This window comes from Plectropomus leopardus, chromosome 21, assembly GCF_026936395.1.
Source record: "Plectropomus leopardus strain MGB_pleo_1.0 chromosome 21, ASM2693639v1, whole genome shotgun sequence".
Taxonomy (NCBI): Eukaryota; Metazoa; Chordata; class Actinopteri; order Perciformes; family Serranidae; genus Plectropomus; species Plectropomus leopardus.
In genome coordinates, this window is record NC_142196.1 from 25867865 (window position 1) to 25893858 (window position 25994).

Below are 25994 nucleotides of genomic sequence, written 5' to 3' on the forward strand. Positions count from 1 at the left end.
AGTGCGGTTTAGTCAGGATATGGAACCTGCTCGTAATTCTTCCTATTTCTCAAAAGCCAACTAATGAGATTGATAAACAATGTTTGTCTACTCAAAACTGCCTTTCTGCCACAAAATACAAATAAAAAATTTAAAACTGGTCAAATATAAGCTTAAAATGGCCTCTTTGATAACTGCACTCAGTTTGGCATCTCAAAGTGTTGCCAGACAGCTACACAGTCATTTAGTGTGAAGTGATTAAAGAAGAGAAGGGGAAGTGGTTCATTATTTCATGCAGATGATGTAAGAGGAAAAAGACGCCTGAGAAGTCTCCAGAAGCAGTGACAGAAATACAGCACAATACTTTCACACTATGCAGGGCTAAAATAACGATTTTCTGATGCCAGGGGCAAGGAAAATGCTATTGGACTAATAAATCTGGCAACTAACTTGCCTAAATGGGCAAAATGGTAAATTAAGCACACTTTTTTTGCGGGGGCTTATAAACGAAGTAGCTCGAGAAATGATCCACCTCGCTAACTTCACATCTCTGTTGAGAGCTGCACATGTGCTGTAATGACTGGACACTCAGCGGCAGCCGGTAAAAATACAGTTTATGTCCTGAAGCATCAAAGAGTTTTTCTACTGCCCTGTAAACAGCAGTTTAGTTGCTAAAACTCAAACTATGTACTGCGTAGTCTGCCATAAGTAAGAGCAAGTAGGAAAAAAAGGAACACCAAGTTTCACTGACTGAAAGTCAAAGATATACTTTGCAGTATTTTCCTAAAAATAAATAAGTAATATGTAAAATATTATAATGAAAAAATAACGTTCATTTATATAATCATTAAATTAATATGATAAAAAAATATATATTAAAATGAATCCCTCTCAATCATCACTTAAGACCTACTAGAAGTATTTTGCGGTGTATTTATCTGCAGAAATGTTCTTATTTTCCTCTCCTCCTTATTACCAGAGTGTGCAGGTGATGTCAGAGCTTTTTATATAAAAGGTAAGGACGAGGTGCCAGACTAAACAACGAGCATCCACAAGACACAGGTCCAAAAAAAAATAACAAAAAAAAATAAAAATAATAACAATAATAATAATAATAATAATAATAATAATAATAATAATAATAATATATATATATATATATATATATATATATATATATAAGCTTTTACTTTCACTTGCTTTCCATCTCTAGGGATAAGGAGTGGTGAATCTAACTCCAGTTTCAATATCAAAATAAAAGCTGCTTTGCATCTATGACACAGTGGGTCCTCGGTCTGATTTACTGACCTGAATAAAGATTAAACATGACAATTAACTTCACTCCTTGCTGTTTGATAATAAATTTATATTTATTATTTTATATTTATTGATAATATTATAACAATTTGTATAGGGGCAGGAAAAAATTGACTTTGGGCAAGTAGTAAAAAAATAAATAAAGTAAATAAATAATAATCAACACTGAAGCCTGCTGTTTCACCCCTCTGGTCTCTCAGTGCTAGTGATGCTTCCTTTGAAACTCATGTTTCACTCAGAAAGAGTGCATTTTGGTACTTTGGTTTTCAAAAAACAAAGGAAAATATTCTGTAAATATTGACTTTGTTCGAATTCCAGCCTTTAAACTGTCTCAACTCTTATCAATTGACTTCTGCATTCCTTTGTGTCCACATGACTGTTTTAGAAACACGCAAGAGTCTCGCATTCTTTCCATGATGCTCATGTCAAATATGTCGTGACCTGAGTGTGCTGTAACTGATAACGACATCATTTAAAGGACACTATTTAAAAAACACAGCTTCTTCTCCGTTATCTGCTCTCTGCTGACACGATACAAAGATATTTTAGATTAATTTGTTTGAGACAAGGGTTGACAAATTAAGTTTTTTCCAAGAGTTTATTTTAGCTGGGAAACTCTCTGCAAGTAAATTATGCACTTTGCATTGAAAGCTCAGGGAAAAACCTCCGCAGTGTTGCAACTGAGAATGAGAAGTGGGCTGAAAGGAAAGTAGGAAGGAAGTTTGGTTTATTTTGATCCTCTTAGCATTGACACCAAGTGCTATCTGCTGGGGAATTCAAATTTTAAGATTCTTGTCTGGACTCATTTCCTCGGCCTGTGTCTCTTTTTGCTTAGCTGCAAAATTAACTGTTTGGCCCCAAAATACTGTCAATACACGGTGGGGTAAATGGCAACTTATATGCAGCACACAAAAAAAGCTGTAAACCACTGAAACCTGCATCGTCATCACTTTTCTTGAGCTGTGTTCACGCAAGTTTTTTTCCCTGTGAACCCTCAGAAACCTGGTTTGATTTCTTTCAGAAGCACTGGGAAAAGGCAATATCCCGCAAATTGCAAGATTTTCTTTTTTTAATTTAGAAAATTATTATATTTTTATAAGCTAGGGTAAAATGTCAAGGGAATCATTATATTTAAAATCATCACAATTGAATATTTAAAATTATTAAACAGAATAATTGTAATTTTTAAAATTTTTTTATTTTCAACTTTTTAGTGTTTTTTTGTTTGTATGTTGTTATTTTTTACGTACTTTTCTTTCACTTAATTTTTTCTTTTTTTTTTACTAATTTCTTGCTTATTTCTGGGTCAATTCTTCTGATGTTGCTCATTGCCTTCTCTCAATGTTTCTAAATGAAATCAGGCCAATTAGCCCAGGTTTTAAAGGGTTAATGGTTGTAGTCTTTACACGCAGTAGTTTTCAGAGGCAATCAAAACATTTGCTGTCTGAGGTACAATTGTACACCCTGAGTTTTATTTTTATAACATTCAATTTTATCCTCAAACCAACTACAAGCCTAATTTTTCTTTTAAAAATGACATGGTTTTATTATTTTTTTTTTTTTTACATACAATCCTTTCTTTATATCTATTTAACAGATGTTTATCTGAACGTTTAGAAAAATAAAAGCAGCTTCTATAGTACATAATGTGTGCAAGCTTGCTTAGACATTACTTCACCACACTGTTATCAGTTTTAGTAAGCGCAACACCGCCCACTTCAACCCCCAACACTTATTTCTCAGAAGTCCTAACACCTTCTACAGAGCTGGTGATGATGCAGATAAAAATGAACACTCTGGGAAAAAAAGAATAATTGTTATAAATGACACCTAGCAAAAATGCCTGGTCAGCAGGGTGACTGTTTTGGTGCCACAGTGGCTGCTCATCCAGTTCCTCCTCTTAGAAACTAAACACAACAGAAAGATTTAACAAATTTAAGGATATCATTCAGGCAGTCAGGCAACTATTTGGTCCAGACCTGTTTGATCAAATTGGCCTAAAACATTTAAAATGACTTCTAGCTGTCAGCGAGGCTTTTAGACTCTTGAGTTTTGTTTTGTAGTAAAACCAGTGAGCCCAGAGATGCTTTTACTTTTACATTTACGAGAACACAACAGACTGAAAGTCTGCTGAGAGTGGAAGGTTCTGCTTTTCCTCTGATGCAAGTCCTGGTCATCTTTTCTTTTTGGTAGAAAGAGCAGCTTGTCCCCTAATTCAGCCGTCACTCAGTGCTTTCTCAACGTCACAGTTTGGGCGCACACATTTTTCAGTACACATTAGTGGGTTTTTTGTGTTTTTTTTCTCCCAACTGAGGGTGCACATGAAGCTTTGACTGTTGCATTCACTGCTCTGCTTCTTAATTTTACAGCTGCAATTTTAAAAGCTGCAAATTTAAACCAAGTCGAAGCATTGAGCATACTTGGGGCAGCTCCACCTGCCCTGTGTTCACAGATGTACAAAAACCTCCAAATTGGGGACACAGAATGATACAAAAAGACACGCCTGCAGTTAATTAAAAAAGAAGAAATGAAAGTTTGCTTGAAAGAGAGACTGAGTGAGTAAAAAGTAACAACCGTAACATTTTCACTGGCCTCCATGCTGCTTTCTACTGTTAACTAACCCTGTTATCAGTTACATACCAGAAAAAAACACACTTGTCTTCAACAGAGCGATGTGAACCGCTCTGGTCCACTACAAATGAGAATGCAGTTTTTGCCTATTTTGAGTTGACTTTCCCAGATAACAAAAATAAGTGCTCTAATTTTGGTGGAAAACAGGAATAACAGGAGCCCCTTTTACAATGCCTATTCAAGGCGGGAATATTGCTGCCTTGCAGTTCTTATAAAAGCTACGCTCGTGGCATGGAGGGACAGAGTTGTCTTACCTCTGAGCCAAACTGAACAGTTGGCAGGACAGGTGTGACATTTTGACGACCTTTTATGTGTGCAACCTGTGGCTGACTCAAAGAACTTGTTAAATTCAAGAATTAATAAAATAAATAAATAACTAAATAAAAAGCTGCCCCCATTGAAAGAAATTTGAGCACCACTGCTCTATAATATAAAATATAAGAATAGTAAATATTGATTTTTGTTCAGTACATTTGGGAGGAAGCTCAGAGGTTCATGTTGTGACATGCCTGTGTGTCACTGGGCTCGACCAAGTCCTGCCTAGAATAATTGCCACATCATTTATGACTTAAATGCCACAAAAGTGAGTTCCCCAAAATGAAAAAAAAATTGACCTTGAAAAAGAGAAAAAAAATAATGTTGTTAGGTTACATTTTTTTGTCATGAAATGAGCCAAATTCACTCTAAACTGTGATCGGTTTGCATTTAGTTTGCTGATTGATTGGTATTTTTCTTGTTAATGATTTAATAAATATACTGATAAAACGCGCTGTGGCACGAGGATGACCTAGGGCCTGGGAGAGATCGGATAATCAGGAAAACCATGACTTGGTTTTTGAAACAAAGTGCTATGATGAAAGTGCTTCCCATCGGTCACATCATGGAAACCCCCGTCAGCGAGCTGGTCATTCATTCAGACGAAGCGAGAGGAGGGAAAACTAAAAGAGTTGGATGATGACTCACCATAGGGGTCAGTTCTGCTTTTTCAGGCCTTAAGTATCTCGAGTCTCCAGACGTTTGTCAGTTCGCCGAGCTCTCTGGAAGAAGAAAGACCAACAGAGATTACTTTACTCACTACTTCTCCATCTAATCTCAAATCTAACGTCCTTTTTGTGAAAATGGAAAGCTTTGGAAACATGTTGAAGAGCGTGCTGGTCCTCATCGTCCTGGTGGCTGCACTTCAGTCTGGAACAACAGGTAAGACTGAGATTTAGATAAAGTACAAGACCTCACACAGCTTCTCCTCCTGTGAGACATTTAAAATGATAAAATATTAAACTGTGTTTCCATCTGTTTTTAGCTCAGAAGCTGGCATCCTGCTGTACGAAAGTCAACAGTGATGAGATAACCGAAGAAATCCTAGGATACTTGGTCCAGAAACACAGCCCTCCATGTGTCAAGGCTGTCATGTAAGTACAAAAAGTAACAGTGTGTTCGAAAAAAGTCTTAAAAAGTGTTTGTTTTTGTATTTTCAAAGAAAAAAAATCCAAAGAGTACAATAGTAATAATAATAATTTGTACACCAGAATTACATTGCATACATTACATACACTCCTTTACAATAATAATAATAATTTTAAGACAAAGAATCGGAGAAGTGCTAATGTTGCATTTGTTCTTTCATTCCTGCAGCTTCCAGACAAAGACGGGATTTTACTGCAGTCAGCTGACCGCTCCCTGGGTTCGCAGCAAGGTTGTTGCATTCGAGTAAGTTTATTATTTTCTTTCATTAACTCACATTATATTTGCTACGCTCATTTATTTTACTCTTTCATCCCAAACTTATTGTCTCATGTATTTTTTTCTTACAGGGAAGCAAAAGCTCGGGCCGCCGCTTTGGCTGTTGTCCCCCCGACCATCTCCCTCCGCACCATCATCACCTCCACTGTCTCCTCTTCCTCGTCCGCCTCTCTTTCTCCTCCCTCCTCCTCCGAGATGCCCGCTGGTGAACCAATGTCGCACAGTGACGAGTAACATCTTTTCCACCTCCAGCCAATGAAAACTAAGACTGAATTTGTCAAGATTTTGGCCTCGACCCCGATGCAAACTGATGTTTGAAACATTATGTGAGATTATTCTGTTAAATATTTAGTTTCTTTCAATTGCTTTTTAAAAATTATTTATGAGTTTAACTTAAATGACCAGAGCTGATAGAAGTATTTGTGTATTTAAGAGTATTTATCAAAGTTTACACATTACTGTTTACAAATTTATGATCAATGTTTAGTTTTATTTAAGTCAGATCTCAGTGTCATCCTGAGAAAATGTGTTGAATTATTTATTTATGTGAAACTTGTGAGATGTTTGTTGTGCAATCATGAAAACATTGCTCTGAAATAAATGTTGGACACATGAACTGATATCTAGTGTTTATCTTTTTATCTGTATCCTTTTTTTTTTACTTCTTTATGACAGTTTTGTTGCAAAAGCGAGAAGCTATAAACGCTACAGAGTATCACCAAGCAAAGGACCAAACATCAAAAAACAAGACATGTGACAGCTTTTTACAGCAAAAAGTTGAAAATAAAACTTTAAGTTATTCTGGGTACCTATCACCACCGCCTAATTAAATGAATGGTTGCAGGATAAAAGTTCTAATTTACCGAGCTAAATAAACCTTTTAATTTTTAATTCTCACTGTGTTAGGCACCTGCAGGCCAAAAAACTACAAGACAAAAGACATCTCACTTTCTTACTAAAAGACTTGTGTTTTGCTATAAGTTTTTATTTATTATATAAGTAAGAGTGTCTCGAAAATGCCTTTGAATATAGGAGCCTAATTCCCATAAATTAATGTAGTGCACTCATTACAAGTGATTTCATTAGAAGTTGTCATAACTCTAAAAGATTCATGCAAACAGCAGCGTTAATTTGTTGTGTTGAGCCAAATAATTGACTTTTCGAGTGTACAAAGAAAAAAAGCATGGTTGATTGTTATTTTACCATCACGCAATCTTATTAATTCTTTTCCACTTTTGCCTCATATTCACACTAAACAACAGTTTTCCTCCAAGAATTCACAAGCACAGAGAAAGTCGGGTACGGATGTGAATATGACAAACTAAAAAGCCAACTTCTGTCACCTCTGACTCTTCGTGAGCTCATATTTTGTGTTTCAACACAGACAATGTCGCCATCAAGGTCTCTCTGCTTTTGACATTAAATAACTGTGCAAGAATAATGTAAAATAGTCATTTTATCAACTTTCTATCATGCTGTACTTTTAAACTGGTATGCAGCTGCAGCCCCAAATATGTCTTGGGATGGATTATTTATTTTTCACTGATATTAATACAGTTATCAGAATCCTTACCATCCAAGTCTTTTTCGATACCACTATCGATACTTTTCAGTTATTTGGTGGAAAGAAGAGGCAATAATACGTTTGTAACAGAATTGGTTTTGCTTTTTTTGCTTATCACGTGACTGTTTCTTTTATATTGCTGGGAAAACTAATTTATCAACCAAACAACTGTATAATACAAGTTTCTCACCAAAAACTATATTTAATTTTTCATGACGTTACATTTTAACACATCATGATGACTTTTAAATGAAACCGTATGTAACCTGGTTAATTTAGTTAACGAGCTCATATGCTGCCAATTTTAACTCAGATTTCAACACTGGATTACTATTTTTAACTGACGGGACTTTTTACAAAGTTTGGGTGTGCTTATCACTGCTGCTGTGAGTGGATGATGATAATGCCGCCGCAGCTGTCACAGGAGTGTTTTTTAACCTGAAGACAGTCAAAAGTTCTGCATTTAGGTTTAATTTAGGTTTAAATAACATGAACATGACTCAAAAATGTAATGTTAGATTACAGGACCCACAGGACTCAACAGCAGTATCGATAAGCTCAAACATTATTGATTTTCCGGGTTTGAAAAAAGTGAAACTGAGTTCTCTATAGAACCAGGTTTTGATCCCCATCCCTAATTGTGACCCCCCATTAATGACTAATTGAGGCTTATGAATTTGTCAGACGGATTATATAACTTTGGAGTTTTAAAGGCATCAGTGTGATTAAAATTCTTTCTCATGTACATGTTGTTATTGTAGCTTTGCAAACACATTGCTGATTGATTGGTATTTTTCTTGTTAATGATTTAATAAATATACTGATAAAACGCGCTGTGGCACGAGGATGACCTAGGGCCTGGGAGAGATCGGATAATCAGGAAAACCATGACTTGGTTTTTGAAACAAAGTGCTATGATGAAAGTGCTTCCCATCGGTCACATCATGGAAACCCCCGTCAGCGAGCTGGTCATTCATTCAGACAAAGCGAGAGGAGGGAAAACTAAAAGAGTTGGATGATGACTCACCATAGGGGTCAGTTCTGCTTTTTCAGGCCTTAAGTATCTCGAGTCTCCAGACGTTTGTCAGTTCGCCGAGCTCTCTGGAAGAAGAAAGACCAACAGAGATTACTTTACTCACTAGTTCTCCATCTAATCTCAAATCTAACGTCCTTTTTGTGAAAATGGAAAGCTTTGGAAACATGTTGAAGAGTGTGCTGGTCCTCATCGTCCTGGTGGCTGCACTTCAGTCTGGAACAACAGGTAAGACTGAGATTTAGATAAAGTACAAGACCTCACACAGCTTCTCCTCCTGTGAGACATTTAAAATGATAAAATATTAAACTGTGTTTCCATCTGCTTTTAGCTGAGAAGCTGGCATCCTGCTGTACGAAAGTCAACAGTGATGAGATAACCGAAGAAATCCTAGGATACTTGGTCCAGAAACACAGCCCTCCATGTGTCAAGGCTGTCATGTAAGTACAAAAAGTAACGGTGTGTTCGAAAAAAGTCTTAAAAAGTGTTTGTTTTTGTATTTTCAAAGAAAAAAAATCCAAAGAGTACAATAGTAATAATAATAATTTGTACACCAGAGTTACATTACATACATTCCTTTACAATAATAATAATAATTTTAAGACAAAGAATCGGAGAAGTGCTAATGTTGCATTTGTTCTTTCATTCCTGCAGCTTCCAGACAAAGACGGGATTTTACTGCAGTCAGCTGACCGCTCCCTGGGTTCGCCGCAAGGTTGTTGCATTCGAGTAAGTTTATTATTTTCTTTCATTAACTCACATTATATTTGCTACGCTCATTTATTTTACTCTTTCATCCCAAACTTATTGTCTCATGTATTTTTTTCTTACAGGGAAGCAAAAGCTCGGGCCGCCGCTTTGGCTGTTGTCCCCCCGACCATCTCCCTCCGCACCATCATCACCTCCACTGTCTCCTCTTCCTCGTCCGTCTCTCTTTCTCCTCCCTCCTCCTCCGGGATGCCCGCTGGTGAACCAATGTCGCACAGTGACGAGTAACATCTTTTCCACCTCCAGCCAATGAAAACTAAGACTGAATTTGTCAAGATTTTGGCCTCGACCCCGATGCAAACTGATGTTTGAAACATTATGTGAGATTATTCTGTTAAATATTTAGTTTCTTTCAATTGCTTTTTAAAAATTATTTATGAGTTTAACTTAAATGACCGGAGCTGATAGAAGTATTTGTGTATTTAAGAGTATTTATCAAAGTTTACACATTACTGTTTACAAATTTATGATCAATGTTTAGTTTTATTTAAGTCAGATCTCGGTGTCATCCTGATAAAATGTATTGAATTATTTATTTATGTGAAACTTGTGAGATGTTTGTTGTGCAATCATGAAAACATTGCTCTGAAATAAATGTTGGACACGTGAACTGATATCTAGTGTTTATCTTTTTATCTGTATCCTTTTTTTTTTGTTTTGTTGCAAAAGCGAGAAGCTATAAACGCTGCAGAGTATCACCAAGCAAAGGACCAAACATCAAAAAACAAGACATGTGACAGCTTTTTACAGCAAAAAGTTGAAAATAAAACTTTAAGTTATTCTGGGTACCTATCACCACCGCCTAATTAAATGAATGGTTGCAGGATAAAAGTTCTAATTTACCGAGCTAAATAAACCTTTTAATTTTTAATTCTCACTGTGTTAGGGACCTGCAGGCCAAAAAACTACAAGACAAAAGACATCTCACTTTCTTACTAAAAGACTTGTGTTTTGCTATAAGTTTTTATTTATTATATAAGTAAGAGTGTCTCGAAAATGCCTTTGAATATAGGAGCCTAATTCCCATAAATTAATGTAGTGCACTCCTTACAAGTGATTTCATTAGAAGTTGTCATAACTCTAAAAGATTCATGCAAACAGCAGCGTTAATTTGTTGTGTTGAGCCAAATAATTGACTTTTCGAGTGTACAAAGAAAAAAAGCATGGTTGATTGTTATTTTACCATCACGCAATCTTATTAATTCTTTTCCACTTTTGCCTCATATTCACACTAAACAACAGTTTTCCTCCAAGAATTCAAAAGCACAGAGAAAGTCGGGTACGGATGTGAATATGACAAACTAAAAAGCCAACTTCTGTCACCTCTGACTCTTCGTGAGCTCATATTTTGTGTTTCAACACAGACAATGTCGCCATCAAGGTCTCTCTGCTTTTGACATTAAATAACTGTGCAAGAATAATGTAAAATAGTCATTTTATCAACTTTCTATCATGCTGTACTTTTAAACTGGTATGCAGCTGCAGCCCCAAATATGTCTTGGGATGGATTATTTATTTTTCACTGATATTAATACAGTTATCAGAATCCTTACCATCCAAGTCTTTTTCGATACCACTATCGATACTTTTCAGTTATTTGGTGGAAAGAAGAGGCAATAATACATTTGTAACAGAATTGGTTTTGCTTTTTTTGCTTATCACGTGACTGTTTCTTTTATATTGCTGGGAAAACTAATTTATCAACCAAACAACTGTATAATACAAGTTTCTCACCAAAAACTATATTTAATTTTTCTTGACGTTACATTTTAGCACATCATGATGACTTTTAAATGAAACCGTATGTAACCTGGTTAATTTAGTTAACGAGCTCATATGCTGCCAATTTTAACTCAGATTTCAACACTGGATTACTATTTTTAACTGACAGGACTTTTTACAAAGTTTGGGTGTGCTTATCACTGCTGCTGTGAGTGGATGATGATAATGCCGCCGCAGCTTTCACAGGAGTGTTTTTTAACCTGAAGACAGTCAAAAGTTCTGCATTTAGGTTTAATGAATTAGTCAGATGGATTATATAACTTTGGAGCATCAGTGTGATTTAAATTCTGTCTTATGTATATATTGTTGTTATTGTAGCTTTGCACACATATTTATGTTTTTATATTTTTAACTTACATACTAGTTGGTACACTGCATTGTAGCCCAGTTATGGTTGTAATTTACACATTATCACATTATCGTTATTATAGTTCAAATGTTCACAGATTTGAGCTGACTGTATTTTACATTTATGTTCATCCACTTACATACTGAACATATTTAATTACATACTTTTTTATAGATCTACAGTAAATGTGCCGATTGTTTGTTCTTACTGTATTTCTATCTCATATTTTCTATTCTTATATATTTTTACTCTTATATAGTGGTGTTGGTACTATTTCTGCTTTCTACAATATTTCTGATTCTGAGATAACATTATTGTTGGATTATCAAACAACATCTGAACTTCCCCTCTGTTTGCAACAGGAATAAATACTCATTCGAAATAATACTTTACACTGTGTGCTGTGCATTTATGTACCTTTGCCTTAATTTGAAGAAATTCAGAGCAGTAACCACACACTTTTGTCAAAGTGATCTGCCCATGCCCTACTATGTACCAGATAATCACTGTAGTGCACTAATTTGATATATATGCATTTTTTCAAAGTCTTCTTTACCTTTATTTTTTTATTTTACACAAATCTTCAGGTAATTTTATTGTTGTTTTTACAAAGTTCTTGCTATTTTTTGGGTAATTATGCCTGCCTTTTTCTAAGGACACAAACCAATTTGCTCAGGTTTTGGGTTAAATTGAGATATTTGCTTGGATTTACTGTTAAAGGTGACCAATTTGTCTCGAGTTTGATGATAAATTCATGACTGTTTTTCTTTGGTAGTGTCGTAAAATATGTTCTAATAAAAGAAATTATGGCATGTTGATGACCTCTGACCAGGGAGGGATCCCTGACACCCCCGCTATCTGATAATCAGGAAAAACAGTGACTTAACTTCCTGACGGTCACATCATGGAAACCCCAGAAATGAGCGAATCATTTGTTCAGACGAAGCGAGAGGAGGGAGAAATGACAAAATTAGAAAGATGACACACTCGGAGGGACCACTTCTGCTTTTTCAGGCCTTAAGTATCTGAGGACTCCAGCCGTTTGTCAGTTCGCCGAGCTCTCTCGAGAAGTAAGACCAGCAGAGATTACTTTACTCAGCATTTCTACGTTTAATCTTGTAGCCATCACCCTTGTTTGAAAATGGACAGCTGTGGAAGCATGTTGAAGTGTGCGCTGGTCGCTTTTGTCCTGGTGGCTGCAATTCAGTCTGCATCGGCAGGTAAGATTAAGATTTAGATACAGAAAATGCAAGAACTTTGCCTTTTAAAAAATTATTTTCTAAAATGAACTCTAATGTGTTTCCATCTGTTTTTAGTTGAGAAGCTGTCAGCCTGCTGTAAGACAGTCAGCGATCAGGAGATAACCGAAGAAATCTTAGGATACTTGGTCCAGGAACACGAACCGCCATGTGTCAAGGCTGTCATGTAAGTACAAAGAGCAACGTTGTGTTCAGAAATAAAATAAGTAACAATTTTTAAAATCGGATTTCCAGAAAGATGCTCCTGTTTTGTATTTTGTTAAGGAGAAAAAAATCTGAAATGTGCTAATGTTGCATTTGTTCTTTCATTCCTGCAGCTTCCAGACAAAGACGGGTTTTTACTGCAGTAAGTTGTCCGCTCGCTGGGTTTTCCGCAAGGTTGTTGCATTCGAGTAAGTTTATTATTTTCTTTCATTAACTCACAAAACCATTTCTGCACTCACCAATTCAATCATTAGATCTCAAACTTATTGTCTCATGTATTTTTTTCTAACAGGGAAGCAAAAGCTCGGGCTGCTGCTTTGGCTGTTGTCCCCCCGTCTCCCATCTCCCTCCGCACCATCATCACATCCACTGTCTCCCCTCCCTCCTCCTCCTCTCTTCCTTCCTCCCGCTCTACAGCCGAGATGCCTTCTGGTGAAACCTTTCCAGATAGCAACGAGTAACTCCAACGAAAACTGAAACTGCATTTGTCAAAATTTTGGCCTCGACCCTAAAAACAAAATAATGTGTAGGGAAGCACTTTAATTAATTTTATTATTATTTTTTTATATATGAAGTTTCTTTGGATGCCTTTAGAGTAAATTATTTATTAGTCTAATTTATTTGACCAGAGCTGATAGAATTATGTGTTTATTTATTACCAAGTGTATTTATCAATGTTTACAACTTCTTGTTCACAATTTTATCAGTGAAATTATTTTGTTTTCTTACTATACATCTTGGCATAGTCCAGAAAAAATGTTCTGAATTATTTATGTATTTAAAAAAAACTGTGATAACTGAACAATCATGAAAAATTGGTCAGAAATAAACGTTGCACATTTAAATCCAAGTGTTTCTGTATTTATTTGCATAAGGGAGGAATTGTTAACTGGTTTCAAAATAAATCCTTGTAAAATTCTCAAGTGTTAGTTTTACTGTTTCAAAATTGAATTGTCATTAAAACCATGTTTGACAACCACTTTTGGAAAAACTAAAATACTGTCCAGCATCAACCAAACTAGCGACAGTCTCCCAGATGCATTTATTGGTAACGTTTATGTTTGACACTGTGCATGGTCCCTTTTAAATAAATAACATAATTGAAATTAAATAAATGTAGCATGCAAAGCGGATTAGTTTTGCTCGTCCCTTGTTTACGGAGTGGGCTTGCAGCAAATGTTTTAGAAAAGGTATTGGTTATGTTATTATTTTAATGTTTACACCAACAACAAATGCATAGTGCTGCTTTGCAATTTTACTGTGTTTTTGAATATAAAACTCAGTGAAATGACTTCAGCGTGTGTATAGGCACTTTGTGGACATTTTCGGCACATTATAACAATACTGGGATAATAGACCTGTGTTGAAAATTACAGTCATTGGACGATATATTGTCTGTAAAATAATTGTGCTCAATGACATTTTTCCTGCAGCAATCAGATTTTTGAATAAGAACTGTTGACTAACACTGCTGTGACTTTACTTGACTTTACTGTAACTGTATTTGTATTGCAGTTATTGGATTTGTTGCTTGGATTTGTTTTCTTTTTCTTTCATTTTCGGACGCAGTTGTATGGATACTTTTTAGCATTTTACTCTTGTTGTGGAATATTGTGCTCCTGTAGTGACTTTGCTTGGTGCTATACTTCTTGTTGTATGTTGTACTGTACTTGTCTTGTTGTCGTATGTTGACCATGGTGGCAAATGAGTTTGCCCTTTGGAGATTAATAAAGTTAACCCTATCCTATTCTGTCCTAATTTCAGGCCACTGATATATGATAAAATACTAGCATGATAATGCATGTACACCCTTTCAAAGAGCAATAAACTTTTCATTCCTAATATGCAGACAGCCCAACTCTGTCCCAGATCTCGGCTGTAGTGCTCTGTTTGGTTGCATGTCAAACAAAAGAGGAAGCGGAAGAAGAAACTGAGCCAATTTCCTGTTGCTTTGGTTCTTCAGCGTGGGCTGAAAGCTTGACTCAATCCAGTTTTACACAATGATGTTTTCAAGTTTGTGTAAAGTCACGATAAGGAACATGATGAAGCACTTAAATATCAGCAAAAGTCAAGTGAGCACGGCTTCTGTGATTTCAGGGCCCCTCGGCTCCGGAACGACCTGCCCGTGGAGATAAGGCTGGCAGAATCAGTGACTTATTTTAAATCACTTCCTAAAGCCCATTTCTATAGACTTGCTTTTATGTAATGTCGTCTATTTCATTTCTTTTATTTATTTTTATCTATTTTACATTTTTTAATTTATGTTTTATCTCTTTTATTTCCTTTTATTTGTGGTTTTAGTGCTTCTGGTGTTGTTGTTTTTGGTCGATTTCTTTGTATTATACTGACATTATGCATCCTGCATCTTGAATTATTTGTCCTCTGGTTTTAATTTTATTCTAACTCTACCGTTTCTTCTCGCTTGTGCTCAATAAGACTGTTTGGTTTTTTGCTGTTGTATCGACGTCTATGTATCTCATTTCTGCTTTTTGTTTTTCAAAGCTGCAGAAACGACTTAAAAAGTTTCACCTGTTATGCAAAAGTTTGCAAATTTTTAACCTTGACGTCTATACATATTTTGTCTTGAAAATTATAAGTTAAGTACTTTTTTCACAAGACCAGCAAGTCTAGCAAGATTATGAAATTTAGAGATATCAAGTGGGATGACTTCTTGGTTGCATAAGTTTGATCTTAATCACATCACCTCACATCATCCTCTATCCTTGTATGACTTGTTGTTCAGCTGTGGGTGATTCATTGTTTCTTTCTAATAAATGCTGATTTCTGCTTGCTGAGTCACAGCCAAATAATTTCTTTTCTCTGCGCTGTTATTCACGGGATTCCTTAGGCCCCCTAAAACTTGTGCTGCAAACGTAGCTGCCTGTTTTCATCTGAGTGAAATCGTTTTGGCCTGGTGGCAGCAGGGAGAAGGAAGTCGTGGTTACCACCCGCTAAAAACAAGCAAAGACTTTCCTCTTTTCTGCCACTAAAGATTAACAAATCTGTTTTTTTTTCCTTAATTGATTTTGGAATTTCCATCTCTGCCCACTTGACTTGAACTGTCTTATGTTTAACCATTTGGAAGCTGGATCGTCATGCGTAAAGGCACTTTTCATAAATATTTATCTCTTTGAACCTAGAGCAAATTTGTTGGGATTCTTTTGAAAACAAGTCCCACAAATTGTAAAGAGAAGTCGATTTAGAATATCTGGGGAAAATATTCATATTATATTACATTACATTACATTGTACTGTATTGAGAGAGGCGGGGATTTTTACGCCATTGCTGAACCTGCTCGGACTAACCCTAAACATTACAGTGAAGCGTCTCCCTTCCTCTGTGCCACTGCTTCGTGTCTGCTGCTGCCTGTACCAAGAGCACTCAGTCCGCAGTGAGGGGACCAATCTCAGTCCACTGAGCCGGCTCTGTAATGACGATTCGCCGGCTTTCAGGGGGCAGCCCTAATCCTAACCCAGGGAAAAACTTTTGTGTCACCAATTAAACACTATCAAGTTTATTTTAGTATTTGTGGCATGGCCTTTGGGATCTGATTTGTCAACAAACTTGACCCAATGCATCATGGGATAAATTTTGCCCTTAGTAAGATTCAGCTATCAGCAAATGAAAACAACTCCTTTCAAAAATTATAGTAACACAGACATGGATTGCTGTTTCATGTTAGATTACAAAAAACTAAATAGAGTACTTTGGCACTGCACTTTAACACAATAATTTCGAGTCTTGCCTAATGACACAAAGACACTGAATCCATCGCCATATTAACACATCGTCCACTACCAAGCCTGTTTTTAACTTGTAGCCAACTGACAACGTTATCTTCACCTCACCTGTTTAACTGATTTTAGCAGTTTAGATTAAAGACACTCAAAGACACCTGACTCACTAGACTCACTGCAGTGTGCTTCTACAGAGTGAATAAAGGGGAAACACTGAGATGGACATTTGGTGCTATTTTTGGCATTTAAAAAAGTTCGTTTTTTTGCTTGGTGGAGTTTCCCAATAGCATGGCAGCCTGCCAGGCGTGTGCAATAACTGAAAAAACAGTTAAACAGGATTCTAAATCAAAATCTAGAGATTTAGTTTTTGTTTTTTTTACTTCCGATGGGAAATTCTGCTATGAAGCAATTTGCAAAGCCCAAATAAATATGCTTTATCAATATATCACAATCTCACCGCTCCTTTTCAGCCCGCTACCCTGGCCAAAAGTTTCTGCCTTCATACTGCATTAAGCACTCCACTGATAATTGAACAATTAACATGACTGAGGATGAATATCTTGAACAATATGCCAAACCTCCCTTTGCAGAGAGTAGCTTATACATGCTGTCCCAAAAGACAGAGATCACAGGCTGAAAGATGGCACTGTGGTATTGTGTGAAAGCCAGTGAGTGAAAGAAATAAAGCATTTTTTCTGATTGTTTCAAGGCAGTTAGATTCTTAAATAAAAAATAAAACCACCTGACAGTAAACATGAACTGTGGAGAAACAGCAAACTTAATTTTCCTCCTCTGCATTTCATTTATTACATCCAACCTGCAGCTATACTATGCAGCACCTTTTTTCCTTTTTCTGCTGCGAGGGTCCAAGGAAGGAGGGATGTCATACACTATAACGATTTGTAACTTTGGACTTTAAAGATCAAATTGAAAGTGAATTGATATGACAATTTGCACAGTCCTTTGGGCCTTGTTATACCAGCAAGATCCTGGCTAACTTCTATAGAGAAGCATTAGAAATCATTCTGACTGGAAACATCATAAACTGGCACGGTTTGTGTACGGCCCAGGACAGAAGGGCTCTACAGCAGGTGATTAGAACTGCCCAAAACATCAGTGATAACTGTCTACAGAGCATCAGTGAAAGAAAACACTAATAATTCGACCTTGTACCTTTGATAAATCTTTCAAGCACTTGGGGTTGCATTCGGGTATAAAATGTGCTATATAAATAAATGTGCCTTGTCTACTGGTGAAAGAAGTTGTGGCGTGAGGATGACTTCAGGCCTTTGAGGGGTCCCTACACCCCTGCGATCGATTAATCAGGAAAAACCGTGTCTGGATTTTCCAAACAAAACACCGCGGTGGAAGTGCTTCCTGCCAGTCGCGTCTCGGAAAACCCAGAAACCAGCGGGTCATTCATTCAAATAAAGTGAGAGGAGGGAAAATCAAAAAAGACTGACCACTTCTGCTTTTCAGGCCTTAAGTATCTCAGGCCTGCAGGCATGTGCCAGTGCACTGAGCTCTCTGCAGAAGAAAAACCATCAGAGAATACTTGATTCACTATTTCTCAATTTAATCTAAAAGCCATCATCCTTTTTTGAAAATGGAAAGCTTTGGAAGAATGCTAAAGAGCGTGCTCGTCGTCATCGTCCTGGTGGCTGCACTTCAATCTGAATCAGCAGGTAAGATTAAGAATTAGATAAAGAACAAGATCTCCTGTGAGATATCTTAAATGTATTATTTTATTTTATTAACTAACTCTTATCTGTTTCCGTTAATTTTAGCTGAGAGGTTGGCATCCTGCTGTACCAGAGTGAGCAACCAGAGGCTATCCGAACCTATCTTGGGATACTTGGTCCAGCAGCATGACCCTCCATGTGTCAAAGCTATCATGTAAGTAAAAAAAGAGCAATACCCGACGGAAATGTTAAAAAAAATGTTTTTTAATAAAACATAACATTTTGGGAAAATGTTAAAGGATGCTCCTGTTTTCTCCTTTTTGTGCTCTTTTCTCTTTACTTTATTTCATTGTATTTCCCATACACGTACAGATTTACAGCATTTTAATACCAAGGCCAACTTATATTTCAAAAGAGTGTGAGCGTTGCTAACGCTGCATTTGTTTGTTATTCCTGCAGCTTCCAGACCAAAACAGGTTTCTACTGCAGTCAGCTGACTGCTCCCTGGGTTCGCCGCAAGGTTGTTGCATTCGAGTAAGTTTATCATCACCTTTGATTTACTCACTTGACCTTTTCTACACTTATTTATTCAATAAACCTATTGTCTCATGTATTTTTTAAATTTTTCTCACAGGTTAGCAAAAGCTCGGGCCGCTGCTTTGGCTGTTGTCCCCCAATCTCCCATCTACCTCAGCTCCAATACTACATCCAGTGCCTCCAAGACGCCTGCTGGTGAAACCTTTTCAGAAAGCGACAACAAGTAACATCTTTATCTCCAGCCAACCAAAACGGACACCGAATCTGTCAAAATTTATGGCCTAAAGGAGGTTTGAACAGCCTTTTCTAAAAACACCAGGTTATTGCCTTCTTTGAGACAAATCTGCTCTTCCAGGTGGACTCACAAAGAAATATTCTGAATTGGCTCTTACAGGCTTCCTAAATGCAGCTGATTTTATACTAAGGAACTTGGAAAAAAATACAGGAAAATCTTGTTTTAAGAACTTGGGGGCGACTATGTGAACTATCATGCTCTGCTTTTATGTTTGCTTTCAGTTTTTGATTTTTGTTTGTAGATTTTGTTACCAGCAGACTTCCACATGAAAGTATGTTTTTGTACTATAAAGTTGCAGTGCTTAGGACAAATAAAAAATGTAAATAAGTAAGAGATTATGGCCTCAACACTGATACAAACTGATGTTTGCACATGAAAAAACATAATCATGTAAGATTTTCATATTGAATATTTAGCTTCCTTTGATGCCTTTGGAGTGAAATTTTTTGTTCAATTTTACCGACCAGAGCTGATACAAGTATTTGTGTAGATATTACCAAGTGTTTACATGTTACTGTTTACATGTTTATTATCAGCACAATATTTTTTTCTCACTATACTGCTTGGCATAGTCCTGAGAAAAAAAGGATTTCTTTTATGTGAAAACTTGAGAAAATTGATCATAAATAAATGGTTCACTTGTGAAACTGAATTCTGTGTTTATCTCTTCATCTGCATCTTATCTGACTTCGTTCTGACAAAAAAAAGAGGCTAATCAGGCTGCAGAGTTTTACTCAGCTAAAAACCAAACATGACACATGAACATAAAGGCGTGTGGAAGCTGTGGTTAGCGGTTGGAACAATAAATTACTCACAATGACATCAAGTTTTAAAAGTTGTAACAATTTCATATTCAAACATTCCCATGCACAGAGGGACGAATCTTAGATTTTCATTTTATTATCAACATATCTTTCCATTTCTTTTCCATTTTAGTTTCCCATTCAAACACACTAGGGATGTACGACACTGGATTTTTTGCAGGTATGCCGATAAATAGTGACTCATTTTAGTGATCATCAAGTCTTTTCTGTTGTGAAATTAAAATTATATTATCCGTATTATGCTTATTGTAATGGCCCACCAAGCAGATGGAGACATAAAATACAAATTTGTTGAAAATATGTAATATTCATTTCCTGTGCAAAATAAGAAAAAATACTTCAACCTATGGTTAATTTTTGAACATGTTACTTGTCAATAAATAAATAAATATGTTTTATCGGCATGGAATCAGCGATTCGGATATTTCATTTTAAAATCAGTATCGGCCGATACTGTTGACGTGCCAATATTATCGTGTTCCCTAAACACATTTCAGTGTTTCTCATTAATAACCAGATTAAGGGCGCACAGTGGCTCAGTGGATAGAGGCTATGCCCTCGCTGCAGCAGCGAGAAAAGGAATAAAGGAAGGAACTTATAATCACAAAAAAGTTGGGGTAAAAGATGCAAGTCCAGGCTCTCAGGGTGGTTAAAAAAGCATTAAAGGCCTTTAATTCATAGGGCTAGAAAAATTAAAATAGTAATATTCCAACAGTTGACTTTAATGACTACTAAAGACATTTTCTGGAAAGATATCTCTACTTTTCCCAAGTACGGCTTTCAGCTACGTCATCCGCCTCTGCTCTGAGTTTACCGTGATTCCATCAAGTCAAGCAGCTGTGTTTTCTTCGTCTTCTTTTTTTTTTTTGCCAGTCAGTGTGCATCGTACTTTTGGGGAAGCTTTGTATCCCAGATTTTGCCGCGGTAATCATTTTTCACTCTTACTCTTCTTTTTGGTTCACGCGGCTGTGAACACGGAAGCAGCTCTGGAGGAAGACTGGCTTTGCACCGTAAGGCTCCGAGATAACATTAATTTCTGCTTTCTGATAACAAGTAGTTAACTTCCAGCTCACAGGAAGTTATTAGGATACTGTCTCTGGCTTTTGTTTGATATGTGGTGTCAGCAAAAGATGCTGTTCAACATTTCCAATCTGTTGTTAGCACAGCTAGCATGTTTACTATGTTACATGACTGTCACTCTCGCCCTGTTCATACTGTTAATGCACGGTTTTTGAGGTATTTTACAGCTGAGTATATCACAGTGCTGCAGGATTCGAACTAATATTAACCCAAGAGGAGCCGTTTGTGTTTTTATCATACAGTATCTGTAATAATAACTTCCAGTGGAGTGGTGAATAACTCAGCCTCTGTGTGGTTTCTGGTTTGTTTTTTAAATCATCAAGTACATCAATCATCTGCCATCAAATGGAAAACAAAAAGCATCGGCTGGAATGAAAAAAAGGTCACAACAACCCCCACTCTGTGCATATTTTTCAAACTGAATGTTTTCCTGTGTGTGCTTTTTGAGTGTGTGTGTGCCTGTGATTTCTCAGAAAGATGAGACGTGAGATGTTGGGGCTTTGAAGTAGCTGAGAGGGCTAAAAAGATTCTCTGCTGAGGGGGCGGAGGTGTGAACAGTTTAAACGCATACACAAATACATATGGGAGGGCCTAATCTGCGCTGCCCCTGACCCACAGATGATTGCGCTGAACTTACCGATAAATATCCAAACGTCCCTCAGATAGTGTTGCAGCCTGATCAGTCGACCCGTCCAGCAGCCAAAATGTCCATGAGAATCGTCTCCATCGCTGTCCTCCTGTTCTCAGCGTGTCTGCTCTTCCAGGCCTCTGCACAAAACAGTAAGTTCCAATTGGTTACCACATGTTGTTTTTTTTAATATGTATATCACTGTAATTGTTAATTTAATGACTTGATCTACAGCGTCCTGTTTTTAACATTTCAGGAGATCTCTTCCTTTCAGCATCAATCTGCTGATCTAGTTTTTCGTATAAATGAGAATTTTTGCTTTGACGTAATTTGTGTAACCCAAATAAATAAACTTCATCTGTCTCATTCTCTGTCCTCATCAGGGCGCCACATTGGCCGAAGAATCCCTCCATGCTGCACGAAGGTCAGCGCTGTCAATATCTACAGCGAAGTGACTGAGAACACGTGTAAAAAACAAACCGCCAAACATCACTGTGTGGAGGCTATAATGTAAGTCTTTACAATGTCCATCACACAAACATACACATTTAAACTCTAACTTTTATATATTTATCTATCTATTTTCCTGTTGTTGTTTTTTTTCCTCTCAGTCTTACCACACAAGATGGACCAGCCTGTGTCGACCCCAAGGCTGAATGGGTAAAGCAATGTAAGTTATCGCAACACACACACACACACACACACACACACACACACACACACACACACACACAAACAATATATGCAAGGTAACACTGATTTTCTTTTGTCTCTTTTTAGTCACTGCCAATATGACTTGCACGCTGTGAAACATCGCCTCCTGTCTGAGCACGGCAACATTTTTCTGCTACTTCTTTTTTCTGCTACTTCTCTGACCCACTCAGAGAAAAACTGTATATACACTCAAATATTCTACTGCAACAATCCCTGTGAATGCACACAGGTGAGCTCAGACAAATATATACATTTCTGCATAAACAGTAATATCAAGCAATAAATATATTTCTATCTGAAAATATTTCTTGTTTGTTTCCTTAATATTGTCGTGATGCCACTGTGTTTTTAGATTAAAAAAAAAGAAGAAAGAAAATGAATTATTTTCAAAATACTACTTGCAAAGTAGATTTTGGTTGGTTGGATATGTCAGTGATCAGCAGCTACATCGATTGTGACAGGTCACCTAGTGGAAATAGCATGTATTTTATCCATATGACAAATATGGTCAAAATGACCTCATCAGGTGGAAAATAGTCAAAATGACAAATTCAGAGTCAAAAGCCCAGAATGACACCCAGAAATAATACAAGTCATGTTTTTCTGCTCTGATGGCTGTGGGATCAAAAATGTCAGTTTGAATGGGTTTCAATGGAGCATTTTTTGACCTGAACAGTCTGAATGTAACTATTTAGTTTCCACAGTGTATTTTAGACTTATTGTAGGAGCTGAGCTGCAAATTCACTGATTACACTAAAATACACAATCTTGCCAAAAGGTATGCCAAATGCATGAACACAGGTTAAATTGTCAAAAAAAATGAAGAATGAAAAGCATGTTAGACGCATCAAACAGTTCAAACGAGTTAAAAAGTATGTGTTTGTTTTCAAAGCTTCTGCAAAGTTCCTTCACTGCTGGACCACAGCTGCACAAAAACCTGAATAAAACTCACAGTCGGAGGAGAGGAGAACAATACATGAATATGTTTAAGGAATCCATGTATATACACTTTGACAACTAAACTGAAACTGAGTATAAAAAATAATTGTGCTTTTAAGTTTGGGCTGCCAGAGTAAATGGGTAATTGTGAGGCACTGACAGAGATGATATGTTTCAACTTGAATTTTCAGCTTGACTTTAATGCCATCTAGTGGCACATGCAGGTGTGAAGAAACTGAAAATAAAGTCAGTCCTGAAATAAAGCCTACCTCAATGAAGGTTATAATGTTCAATTTTTATTTAAACTGTTTTAGAGAGGCTTTAATTAAACTTCCTTGATAAATTCACAATGCACATAAAAGCAGACAGATGGAAACATAAAAAACATATATAGAGTAAATCTGACTTACCAAATCAGGTAAAGCTCAGCGTGACCTTTGACATGATGAGCAACTGTGCATCTTGGTTTTGGGGTCAATGACCTGAGAGCAATGAGAAAGAGAGAAAATGATTACCTAATTCCTCCTGGGTACTGCAGTCCTACTGTACATACATTTGCATTTCAATTTTAGTTCTAGGAAGAAATTGCATAAAATAACAACAACAAAAAAAACTCTAGTATTAGATAAAAATATATATATTTAATGTGGAAAAAATGACCACTATCTGGGACCTGGAATATTTAAAATGAATTGCTCTGCTGTGTGACCTTACAATAACCAAACAGAAATTTCTACTTTAAGAAAATTAAACATTTTTTTGTTTGGGAATTCAAAACTTTCCTCCAACTAGAACATGTGTTTTGAATGGCAAATACACCCCTGGGAGTGAGCAGTGACTAATGAAAGTTATTTATTCTTTAGTAACAGTAATCAGCTAGGATTTGTACATCTGTTTCACCGTGGGAAAAAGTAAAATTTGTACATTTTGTATGTTCAGTGTGTTCCAAACACTGAAAAATTCACCAGGATATGTCGAAGCATGCAGCTTCTGTTGGTTGCTGTTGACAAAGTATTCAAATTTCAAACATTATCCAGCTCGAGTACACACTAAACATAATAATTTTCTTTACCAAAGAAAACTAAATAGAAACAGAACTGATGATATTCAACAAAAAAAAAAGTATATATACTGCAGATTAACTTCTACTTTCCTCATGTCTTCACCATCAGAGTTTACCACTCAATATCTATAAACTCAATTATCATCCTAGAACTGAAAGATGCATAAGCACTCAGGAATACCTGCAAGTTAAGAAATAACTCTATTATTAAATCAATTATTGGTAAAAAAAAAAAAAAAAGAAAAGATCAATTCATTGATAAATCATTGTTTGAAGAAAAAAACAACTATTTCAAACAATACGAAAAGCAATTTCCCAAATCAAAGCTTACAGACAAATATTGCATATATTTTGATAACATTGCAATCAATTAATCGATTAAATTTCCTATGTTTGATTAAATACTTTACAACTAATTAATCAATAATTGATTTACTAATATCATCTCTACTGTGCAGGTAAATTTAGATCGCCTGTGTGTATCTAATCCATGCAACATAAAAACAACGTCTGGCTAAAAGTTTCGATATGAGTTCCCAAACTACTCAGCATGCAGAGAATCTGAAGCAATCTGAAGCAAACTGTGCCCCATCTGGAGATATGAAGAGGGTGGAAAGATGGAAAGAAGATCATGAGAGAGGGGAGCAGGTGCAGCAGGAGAAAAGGTAACAGAGTACACCTTGATAAAAGGAGGAGGAGGAGGAGGAGGAGAAGGAGGAGGAGGAGGAGGGGGGGATGAATTAATGAAAAGCCAGATGTGGCTCTCAGGAGATTACTTGAAAAGATGGAGCTGAAGGAGAGGAGCATCATTACAGCAGCAGAGGGGAAAGTGTAAACAAACATCAGTAAAATACATAAATAAAAATACAAAAAGCAGGGGTTGGTAAAAAAAAAAAAAAAAAAAAAGCATTAAAAATACGCAGCAGCTAAAACAAAAACAATTAATTAATAAAGAGCAAAACACAGGGCAGAATAATAAGTAAACATTATAAAAGCAAAATTTCGTAAATTGAGAAGCTTATGAATATTAAAGGTATATGCATAGTGTATGTTTTTTCTAAAAAAAAAAGATTATTTTTAAGTCAAATAACAGCTGCTGTTTTTTACCCCATTTTGCCACTAGTATGACAATGAAATGCTAAAAACAATCGATGTACTGTAGTTCAACTGACATGCCAATGTCAGACTATTAAGAAAATTATAATTTTATGATTAATTTCCTGCAGTTATCAATTTAAAATCAACGTTTATCATGACAAGACATTAAAAGTATATATTTAATTATATTTTCAAAATCCCCAGGAAACCATTCACACTAGTTCTTATTTTAAATCACTTTTATGTCAAGTATATACGATTTTGAAACTGTATATCATAAATAACTCGACGTTTTAAAGTGAAACGGCGAAATGTTTTCGCTAGCTGTTAGCTAGTGGCTAACGTCAGCTTTTAGCTAGCAAGCTCCCTTTAGCTAGCAGTGTTAGCACGTAACGCTAGCAACGAAGTCGCGAACCTTATCGTCATTACTTTTCCATTTAAGGACTTAAATATTTGACGTTTAGTGACAAACACTGAAATACGAGCGGCACATTGATATTAACTTTTATAAATCATTATTTATCCGGTAATTTCTTACCAAAATCGTCGGACGACGTCGCAGTGAGATGCAGTAACGTTGAACTTTAACGGTCCAAATGCTTTGAGCTGATTGGTCAGTAGGACGGCCGTTGGTCGGGGATTGTCCAATCAGACGTCTTGTAGGCGGGACTTTCTCCATGCTGCTGCTACCAAAATAAAAGCCTGTAAAGTGCAGGAAGACACTCCTGCTGTCTGCTTTTCTGTCACTTTTTGGATTAATATCACTGATG

General features: G+C 36.4%; 4 protein-coding genes and 2 long non-coding RNA genes across 6 annotated transcripts; 5 read left to right on the plus strand and 1 right to left on the minus strand.

Moving 5' to 3' along the window:
* Positions 1-2581: 2581 nt before the first annotated feature.
* LOC148186087 (uncharacterized) lies at positions 2582-21545 on the minus strand. Its single transcript, XR_015775408.1, has 3 exons — positions 21420-21545; positions 8259-8332; positions 2582-4964 (listed from the first exon to the last, which is right to left on the minus strand). It is a non-coding gene; the product is annotated as an uncharacterized LOC148186087 (long non-coding RNA).
* LOC148186088 (uncharacterized) lies at positions 4951-6287 on the plus strand. The gene is made up of 4 exons (XM_088072206.1): positions 4951-5124; positions 5228-5336; positions 5560-5634; positions 5739-6287. Exons 1-4 carry the CDS (start codon positions 5046-5048, stop codon positions 5899-5901), a joined length of 426 nt encoding a protein of 141 aa, XP_087928332.1. The 5' UTR covers positions 4951-5045; the 3' UTR covers positions 5902-6287.
* On the plus strand, positions 8313-9646 carry LOC148186089 (uncharacterized). Its single transcript, XM_088072207.1, has 4 exons — positions 8313-8492; positions 8596-8704; positions 8919-8993; positions 9098-9646. Exons 1-4 carry the CDS (start codon positions 8414-8416, stop codon positions 9258-9260), a joined length of 426 nt encoding a protein of 141 aa, XP_087928333.1. The 5' UTR covers positions 8313-8413; the 3' UTR covers positions 9261-9646.
* Positions 12207-13471, plus strand: LOC148186090 (uncharacterized). Its single transcript, XM_088072205.1, has 4 exons — positions 12207-12383; positions 12480-12588; positions 12740-12814; positions 12919-13471. Exons 1-4 carry the CDS (start codon positions 12305-12307, stop codon positions 13085-13087), a joined length of 432 nt encoding a protein of 143 aa, XP_087928331.1. The 5' UTR covers positions 12207-12304; the 3' UTR covers positions 13088-13471.
* LOC148186091 (uncharacterized) lies at positions 17871-19530 on the plus strand. The gene is made up of 4 exons (XM_088071935.1): positions 17871-18049; positions 18152-18260; positions 18506-18580; positions 18681-19530. Exons 1-4 carry the CDS (start codon positions 17971-17973, stop codon positions 18808-18810), a joined length of 393 nt encoding a protein of 130 aa, XP_087928061.1. The 5' UTR covers positions 17871-17970; the 3' UTR covers positions 18811-19530.
* LOC148186092 (uncharacterized) lies at positions 21451-22426 on the plus strand. Its single transcript, XR_015775406.1, has 4 exons — positions 21451-21562; positions 21794-21920; positions 22022-22080; positions 22191-22426. It is a non-coding gene; the product is annotated as an uncharacterized LOC148186092 (long non-coding RNA).
* Positions 22427-25994: the final 3568 nt, after the last annotated feature.